General features: G+C 44.4%; 1 protein-coding gene across 1 annotated transcript; it reads right to left on the bottom strand.

Annotated features, from left to right (window-relative positions):
- Positions 1 to 740: 740 nt before the first annotated feature.
- Positions 741 to 9,079, bottom strand: LOC107765109 (uncharacterized). Its single transcript, XM_075248924.1, is given in 8 exon segments — positions 741 to 1,157; positions 1,266 to 1,601; positions 1,603 to 1,628; positions 1,730 to 2,374; positions 2,432 to 3,941; positions 4,074 to 5,008; positions 5,198 to 6,022; positions 8,692 to 9,079. Coding segments are annotated over 8 exon segments (5,082 nt in total).
- Between the last annotated feature and the right edge of the window lie 971 nt (positions 9,080 to 10,050).

The following is a 10,050-nucleotide window of genomic DNA, read 5'->3' as shown; positions in this document are numbered from 1 at the left end:
AATAAGACTCTCTCATTTTAACTCTTCCTCAGCTCACCATCGCCTTATGGTGCCCGTGAGGGTTTTCACCAATAAGACTCTCTCATTTATTCACTTTTCCTCGTGCCCGTGAACAAAGGTGCTACCCGCGATGTAAATAATACCTTCATCTCACTTGACTTGGCATCCTCAAAGTCGATCAGAAGGTCTTTCTTTGGACTGTAATGTAGGTTTTGGACAGGGTTAGAAAGAAAGGGTGGCATGCAGGCTCAAAATAATTTGAGATGAAGGGGTTCAAAATTACAACTTTTGGAACCAGATCTTTTTACAAAACTAAAACTTCTGCCCCTGTTTCTTCGAATCTGGGGACTTTTTGGATTTTTTTTTGAAGGGACCGAACCGTGTAAGGCTGCCTACGTATCCTTAAAAGGAATCAGGTCGAACGTAGTTCAAACATAAGAGTTTTGTTTTTGTTATTTTGCTTTTCTTTTTTTTTTTCCTTTCTTTTCTTTTTTCTTTCTTTGCTTTTCTCTTTTCCTTCTTTTTTTCTTTTTCTTTTTTTTTTCTTTTCTCTTTTTTTTTATTCTTTTATATTTCTAACACGGCTTCTGATTCCAAAAGAGGGGTATGAAAGAAAATAAATAAGGCTCAAAAAGGGGTAACAAATGATAAAAGTGTTTGAGATAGCAGAATAAAATGCCTTCGCCATTCTAACTTTGAACGTGTCTAGTACAAAATGCGATTGAAGATAAGCAAAGAAATCATACATAATATCTCTTGACTGCATCAGAATTGATAGCCATATCCACACATTTGCCTTCTATGTCTGTTAAATACAAAGCGCCATTGAGCAACACCTTTGTCACAATGAAAGGCCCCTTCCAGTTTGGGGCAAACTTGCCTTTAGCCTCAGCCTGATGTGGAAGGATGCGTTTCAATACCAGCTGACCCACTTCAAATTTTAGGGGTCGAACCTTCTTATTGTATGCTTTTGCCATCCTTTTCTGATACAATTGACCATGACATACTGCTGCCAATCTTTTTTCGTCAATCAAACTCAATTGCTCTAGCCGGGTTTTGACCCACTCATCATCATCAATTCCAGCTTCAACAATGACCCGCAGGGATGGAATCTCGACTTCCGCAGGTATAACTGCCTCGGTTCCATATACCATCAAATAGGGGGTTGCACCTATTGAAGTGCGAACAGTAGTGCGATAACCCAGCAAAGTAAAAGGTAACTTTTTATGCCATTGCCTCGAACCTTGCACCATCTTTCGAAGTATCTTCTTTATGTTCTTGTTAGCAGCCTCAACATCTCCGTTTGCCTTAGGATGATATGGAGTGGAGTTTCGATGCGTAATCTTGAACTGTTGGCATACCTCTTTCATCAAATGACTGTTGAGGTTAACAGCATTATCTGTGATGATTACCTTGGGAATTCCAAACCGGCAAATGATGTTTGAATGAACAAAATCTACCACTACCTTCTTGGTTACGGACTTGAAAGTTACATCTTCGACCCACTTAGTAAAGTAATCAATGGCCACCAGAATAAACCTATGCCCATTTGACGCGGCCGGCTCAATCGGTCCAATGACATCCATGCCCCAAGCGACAAAGAGCCAAGGCGTCGATATTGTATGTAGCTCAGATGGCGGGGAATGAATCAAATCACCGTGCACCTGGCATTGATGACATTTGCAAACAAAGCTGATGCAATCACGTTCCATGGTGAGCCAATAATAACCTGCTCGAAGAATCTTCCTCGTCAAGACATACCCACTCATATGTGGCCCGCAAACCCCGGAATGCACTTCGGCCATGATAGTCGAGGCTTGTTTAGCATCTATACACCTTAGTAAACCTAGATCTGGAGTTCTCTTATACAATATTCCCCCACTTAAGAAAAATCCGCTAGCCAGACGTCGAATGGTTCTCTTTTGATCGCTTGTGGCATGTGTCAGATATACCCCTAATTTGATGTATTCCTCAACGTCGTGGAACCAAGGCTCGCCATTGAGTTCCTCCTCGACCACATTGCAATAGGCATGCTGATCACGGATTTGGATATGCAGAGGGTCGACATAAATCTCATCCGGATGGTGTAACATTGACGCCAGAGTGGCCAAGGCGTCGGCAATCTCATTATGAATCCTGGGAATATGCCTGAATTCTAACGACCTGAATCGTTGACAAAGATCATGCAGACATTGTCGATACGGTATGAGCTTCAAATCACGGGTCTCCCATTCTCCCTGAATCTGGTGAACCAACAAATTTGAGTCTCCCAAAACCAATATTTCTTGAACTCCCATGTCTATAGCTAACCTCAAACCCAGGATGCATGCCTCGTATTCAGCCATGTTGTTAGTGCAATAAAATCGAAGTCGAGCTGTTACGGGATAGTGATGCCTTGTTTCAAAAATGAGTACAGCCCCTATTCCGACACCTTTCATATTGGCGGCTCCATCAAAGAAAAGTTTCCAACCTGGCTTTTCATCATGATCAGCCTCGTCAACATACATCGCTTCCTCATCAGGAAAATAAGTCTTCAATGGCTCATATGCTTCATCCACCGAATTTTCGGCCAAGTGATCGGCTAGGGCTTGGGCTTTCATCGCGGTTCGAGTCACATAGATGATGTCAAATTCTGTGAGTAAAATCTGCCACTTTGCCAACCTCCCTGTGGGCATAGGCTTCTGAAAGATATACCTTAGAGGATCCATGCGAGAAATGAGGTAAGTAGTGTAGGATGACAGATAATGCTTCAACTTTTGCGCCACCCAAGTCAGGGCGCAACATGTCCTTTCAAGAAGAGTATACTTAACCTCATAAGGAGTGAACTTCTTGCTGAGGTAATAAATGGCTTGCTCTTTCTTGCCCGTGATGTCGTGTTGACCCAACACACAACCAAAAGAATTATCCGTGACTGTCAAATAGAGGATTAAAGGTCTCCCAGGTTCTGGCGGGACCAACACAGGGGGGTTCAGCAGGTAATTCTTGATCTTATCAAATGCTTCCTGACACTCATCGGTCCACTTAACCGCAGCATTCTTCTTTAGTAACTTAAAGATGGGCTCACAAGTTGTTGTGAGTTGAGCAATAAACCTGCTGATGTAGTTTAACCTCCCGAGCAGGCTCATCACCTCAGTTTTATTCTTTGGTGGTAGTAGTTCTTGGATGGCCTTAATCTTTGACGGATCCAACTCGATGCCGCGTCGACTGACTATGAATCCCAACAGTTTCCCCGACGGGACACCAAATGCATATTTCGCCGGATTGAGCTTGAGGTTGTACCTGCGGAGCCTTTGGAAAAACTTTCTCAAATCCCCAACATGGTCGGACTGCTTCTTTGACTTTATGATCGCATCATCTACATAAACCTCAATTTCCTTGTGTATCATGTCATGAAATATAGTAGTCATTGCCCTCATGTAAGTTGCCCCAGCATTCTTTAAACCGAATGGCATTACCCGGTAGCAATACGTCCCCCATGGCGTGATGAATGCTGTCTTTTCTGCATCTTCCTCGTCCATCAGGATCTGATGATATCCCACATAACAATCCACGAAAGACCCGATCTCGTGCTTGGCACAATTATCAATCAGAATGTGGATATTCGGCAATGGAAAGTTATCCTTTGGACTTGCCTTGTTGAGATCATGATAATCAACACACACCCTCGTCTTACCATCCTTCTTTGGTACTGGTACCACATTAGCTAACCAAGTGGGATACTGAGTGATCCGAATGACCTTTGCCTCCAGTTGCTTTGCGATTTCTTCTTTAATCTTCACACTCATATCAGTCTTGAACTTTCTTAACTTTTGCTTGACAGGAGGGAATGTAGGGTCGGTTGGCAATTTATGAGCTACCAAATCAGTACTCAAGCCTGGCATGTCGTCATACGACCATGCAAAGACATCTTTATATGCAAATAGTGTTTTGATTATTTCTTCCTTGATTTGCGGTTCCAGATGCACACTTATCTTGGTTTCTCTGACATTATTTTGATCCCCTAAATTGATTGCTTCGGTTTCATTCAAATTAGGCTTGGGTTTTTCTTCGAAGTGTTTTAGTTCTCTACTGACTTTCTCAAATGCCGCCTCTTCATCGTATTCTGTTTCATCATCACCCTCTACTTCTTGGATCGTTATTTCAGAATTAGATTGGCTTTTAAGATTTGGCTGAAAATTCCTCATGCATGTCATGTCATTGAAACCAACATAAAAGGAACAAAACTTCTTCCGGGCAGGGAGAGGAGTAGCTTTCCAATTGCTAAGCTTCACATTTGGCCCAACGAGCTGCACATCGGCATTACTGGAACCTTCCCCGATTTCTACCATATTAACCTCATCAAACAAACTCTGGAACCTCTTGATCAACTCTTCATCAAAGTCGACCACAGGTTTTGGGACCGCTGATATTGGGCGTTTTGCGACCCCTGGCTTGACAAAAGACTTGGAGATATGTGGAACAAGCTTAGGAAGTGACCATGCCTTTCCTTTCAAACTTTTAGCCTTTTTCACGTCCTTCCCTGTGAGTGTGAATCCCAAACCAAATGTACCAAAACTTTCACGTGGACACACCGGATGCACAATACCCTGCAGAGATGAACCCAGACCTTTGCCCGGCAGAAAACCATTCTTCAATATTTCATTTGCTACCATGACAGCCGCGGATGGTATCTTCGGACCCAGGATGCATTTTCCTTCGGGAATTTTCCCGACAGACACTGTTTCGAACATTTGGTAAACCCAAGGCCCTTTATCATCTTCAACTTCAATAAATGGAACGATTGTGTCATTGTAAGCAGATAAGTTCTCATCACCGTGCACAACTATTTCCTGTCTGTCCCATTCGAACTTTACCATTTGATGCAGAGAAGACGGGATTGCCTTGGCAGCGTGGATCCAGGGCCTGCCCAACAACAAGTTATAAGAGGCAGCCACATCTAGCACTTGGAACTCCATAGTGAACTCAACCGGCCCTATTGACAAATTTAGCATTATATCACCGACAGAATCTTTCCCTCCTCCATCGAAGCCTCGAACGCATACATTATTAATGTGGATCCTTTCGGTGCCAATCTTCAACTTTTGCAAAGTGGACAGAGGGCAAATATTCGCACTAGAACCGTTATCCACCAGTACCCTTGAGACAGCAAAATCCTCGCACTTCACTGTGAGATAAAGAGCTCGATTGTGTTCTGTACCCTCTATAGGGAGTTCATCATCTGAGAAAGTGATCATGTTCGCTTCGAAAATCTTGTTAGCAATCTTTTCCAAGTGGTTCACCGTGATCTTATCAGGAACATGGGCCTCGTTCAAAATCTTTATCAGGGCTTTGCGGTGTTCATCTGAATGTATCAGCAAAGACAGAAGAGAGATCTGAGCTGGTGTTTTCCTCAACTGTTCTACAATGGAATAGTCTTGCATTTTCATCTTTTTCAGGAATTCCTCAGCCTCTTCTTCGGTGACCGGCTTTTTTACTGGGATGTGGCCGTCCTTGGATGGCTTGGTTTTCCTCAGTTCTTCTGGGGTAAAACATCTCCCGGAACGAGTCAGCCCTCCGGTTCCATTGACTTCTTCCTCTACTTCTTTCCCTTTGTACGTTACTATCACCTGTTTGTAATTCCACGGGACGGACTTTGTGTCAACCATTGGCAACTGGGTCACTGGCTTAATAATAACGGGGGTAACACGAGCCCCTTCCACGATTATGACAGGCTTGCCCGGGGCCCCTGGCACGACCACCTTTTGCCTCTCCTGGTTCGCTTCAACATCAACCGGAGGCCCTTTCACGACCAATACAGAAGGCTTCACGTTGAGCGCGCTTGGCTTCTCCGACACCCCTTTAATCGCCAAGGACATTGCTTTTGCAGAATCTAGAGCTTTGATTGGATTACTTTCGCTAGCCCAGATCATCATGACAGACTTGGAAAAGTTTTTGGGCTCCCCATCTTTATGAACTATCTCGATCATATGTGTCTCTGCATGGGTCGGCAACGGATTTTGTTGATGTTTGGCGCCTCCGGGCTCTGGACCACAATTTGATTTTTATCAATAAGCTCTTGGATCGCCCTCTTCAAATGCCAGCACTTCTCCGTGTCGTGCCCTGGGGCATCAGAACAATATGTGCATCTAAGGGAGTAATCAAGGTTCCTTGGAGGCGGATTTGGTATCTTGGGCTCAATCGGCCTCAAAACGTCCAACTGCCTCAACCTCTGAAACAAACTGGTATAGGACTCTCCAAGAGGGGTGAAGGTTTCTTTCCGCTGTTGCCTCTCTTTTCTGTAATCTGGCCTTGGTCGAAAACTTGGACCAGTAGGGTTTTGGTATGGTTGTGGGGGTGTATAAATATTTTGTGGAGTTGGGGCACGCCATTGCAGGTAAGGAGGGGGTTGAGCATATGACCGTGCATGGTGAACATGGTATTGGGGTAGCTCGACAGAATATCTAGGTTCTTGTGACGGGAGATAGTGCTGAGATGGATTATATGGAGCTTGGGTGTAGGCTTGAGGTTGGGGTCGAGTTTGGGTGTACTGGTGAGGCGGACCCCTTGGGCCACGCCATGATCCAGAGACAAACATAGCGACATCTTCTTTCTTCTTTTTGCCTAACAGGCTTTCGGTGCCACTTTGAATTGCCTGTGTGGTCACTTTTATGGTAGAGTAGCTCATGATCTTGCTTGACTTGAGTCCCTCTTCCACCATTCCTCCCATCTTTACCACATCGTTGAAGGACTTACCTATGGCTGAGATCAAATGGCCAAAGTAAGTGGGCTCTAGGGCTTGAAGAAAGTACTCGACCATCTCATCTTCCTCCACTGGAGGGTAGACTCGTGCAGCTTGTTCTCTCCATCTGAAACCATATTCCCTAAAGCTTTCATTGGGCCTCTTCTCTACCTTGGTCAAAGATAGGCGATCCGGGACAATGTCTATATTGTACTGAAAGTGCCGAGCAAAGGCCTGAGCCAAGTCATCCCATGTGTACCACCTGCTAGTGTCTTGGCGGGTGTACCACTCTAAAGCTGCCCCACTCAGACTCTGACTGAAATATGCCATTAATAATTCATCTTTCCCACCGGCGCCTCTCATATTGCTGCAGAAGCCTCTCAAATGGGCCACGGGATCTCCATGTCCATCGTACGGGTCAAACTTGGGCATCTTGAACCCAGCGGGCAGTTGAACATCCGGAAATAAGCATAAATCCTTGTAAGCCACACTTACTTGGCTTCCTATCCCTTGCATGTTCTTCAAAGATTGCTCTAGGCTCTTCACTTTCCTGAACATCTCGTCCTGCTCCACATTCCGGGATGGTTTCTCAGTTTCGACAAGAGGTTCAAAGTGAGGGGCATGGGAATAAGGATCCGCGACTTTGAAAGTTGGTTCCGGAACATAATATTGGGTATCTGGAGCTTGGAACGTGGGTTCACTAGAAGATCTGTGAAGGTAGCTCGCGGAGAGGCTACAAAAACAGGAGCGGATGTCGGAGCAGGGTATGCAGTTGTTTTGGGTGGTGGAGCATGAAAGGTTTGGGACGAGGTGCCAGGGTAGTGGCGATAAGGGGTAAAGCCTGGTGCGTGCTGAGGGGAAAGATCAATGGTAATGGGATCTTGGGCTTGTGACAGTGGTGGGATGAAAGCGGGATTTTCTGGGTGGTTAGCGGGGAATGAAGGTGGAGGATGCCCCCTGACCCAGGCTTGATACATTTCTGCCATTTGATGCTTCAACCTGTAGACCTCCTCTTTCAATTCAGACTCCAATTCTACAATCTCCCTTGGCGGGTCGACAACACCCATGTCCAATTCTTTGCTAGTCATGACTGCCTTGCACTTTGATCTGGTGTTATAAGGGTGACTTGCCAGGATGCCAACAAACTAACCACCTAAAACAAAACCTGTCTAAATGCACACAAAAACTTGGTCAGTTTTAAAAGCAATTTACAGATAGTTAATCGCACATTGGGTATGCAATGCACCTGAGTAGTTAACGTTCCTAAATGCTTTGCGACGGCTCGTATGTTTCATCCCGGCTTTTCCAAATTCTCCAATCCTGATTTTCCCTCTCTCCTTTGCTATGTTTCGCTCTTTTAATACTTATTCTTTCCTCTTTTCTTTAGTTCGACCCCTCTTTTCTTTCTTCCCTCATTTTCTCTCTTTTTCTCTCTCTTCTTTTCTATTTTCTTTTCTATTTTCTTTTAACAATATGATCGAATCCTATGGGGATTGCCTACGTATCATGACGCCGCATGAATCAGATCATTACGTAGTTCAGAGAAATAGATACGAAATAATTTATTTCATCAATAAAAGACATCTTTTTGGATTTTCTATTACAAGGACTAAAAGTAGCGATGACTGCAAAAGGAAAATCTACAGACTCAAAATAAAGTAATAGACAACCTTGACAAAGACGAACAAGACTCGGAGAAAGTAAAATACAGACTACTAAAGGAAATCAAAAATACATAAGAGCCTCCACTGGTACTCCGGAGGCTTGCGGGACATCAGCCGGTCTCCGCACGGGCCTGCGGGCAAAATCTTCTTGAAGGCGGTCTAGGTCAACCATCACCTGTCGGACGAATGTCATTACAGAAGCAAAAAATATAGACTTGGTCATGTCTTCACATTCATGGCATTTCATTACAACATAATCAGCTATCTCTTTAATCCTCATTCTGATAACACCCTTTTCTTGAAGCAAACGTCCAATCTGCTGGGCCCGAGCCTCTAACACTTGTGTATCTGTGTTGCTTTGGTCTTGTAACTGCTTCAGGCTTTCTTGTAGTTGGTAAATCAGTGCATAGCAATGCTCTCTTTCTGTCTTGAAATCCTTTGTTTGCTTGATCATTTCATTTTCCAGGGCAACCAGCTTTTTCTGTAAAATTGCTACTTCTTTGTCATATTTCTGCTTCAACTGGTGGGCTAATCTAGCGTCTTCTTCCGCACCTTTCGCCAGCCTTGCCTGAGCATTGAACAAGTCCCTTTCGGCCTTTGTCAAGTCAAAACTGTAATCATGCACTTTTCGCCTCAGGTTGGTTATAATTTTCTCATCTCTCTCACTTCTTGCTGGTGTCTCGGCGGCTATTTTCATTCCCTGGATCTGGGCTCGAAGGGCTTCATTTTCCTTGGCCAACCTCTTCTTTTCCCCTTCATCTTCAGCTGTCTGCAAACTACTATCAAATTTGATTTTTTTAATTTGTTCTTCTAGCTTGTTTATGGTAGTTCGGTATTCCTTTTCTTTAGCCAACCAAACCCATTGCTCTCGTGCTCCATCGGTGAATTGTTGGACATGGGGCCTTTTGGCGGGCTGTTCTGGCTCTTGACCGACCCAACTTCTTTTCCTGTACCACGTGGCATAGTTGGATCCTACTTCACCTATGGACAAATCTCGTACTTGAGTCTGTGGTTCCAGGAATCTGCATTGGTGCCAAATCTGGCGAACCCTTTCTTCTGGAAACGTGGCTTTCGGGCATATTTCAATAACATGTGGACTCAAATCTTCGTCATAGGGGATTGTTTGGTATCTGCCCAACTGGCGTAGGACCCGATGTGGGGCATATGGCTGAATACTCCGCAGACCCATTAATAAAAGAAAGCACACTCTGGCGGACATGTAGATAACTTCGTCGACCGGGAGCCAACCAAAAGCCCACTCAATTCGATTTGCGTTTAAAGAACCCAAATACGCGAACCATGCCTCAGTACCTTCTGGAAACTCATGACCGTTTACTCGATTTTCATATTCTTCGATGCAATTGAGTCCGGTCAGACCGTAGCTCATGTAACCTGGGTGATGACAAAGATGTTCTACTAACCACATTTGTAAAAGCAAGTTGCAACCCTCAAAAAACTTTGTCCCGGCTCGACAAGCGGTTAAAGCTCGGTAAATTTCTGCGAGAATCATCGGTATGATAGTGCCATTGGCCCTTTTGACTATAAAGTCGGCCACTCCTGCGAGCCCCAATTCTATATGTTTGTCACTCCTTGGGCATATCAGAGTACCTAAAAATGCCACCACAAAGGCCAGACCCATACGTGCTTCCCATTTGTCTTTATTCCCCT

The sequence above is a fragment of the Nicotiana tabacum genome, unplaced genomic scaffold (assembly GCF_000715075.1).
Source record: "Nicotiana tabacum cultivar K326 unplaced genomic scaffold, ASM71507v2 Un00353, whole genome shotgun sequence".
Taxonomy (NCBI): domain Eukaryota; kingdom Viridiplantae; phylum Streptophyta; class Magnoliopsida; order Solanales; family Solanaceae; genus Nicotiana; species Nicotiana tabacum.
This window is presented reverse-complemented; position numbering and strand designations above follow the sequence as displayed.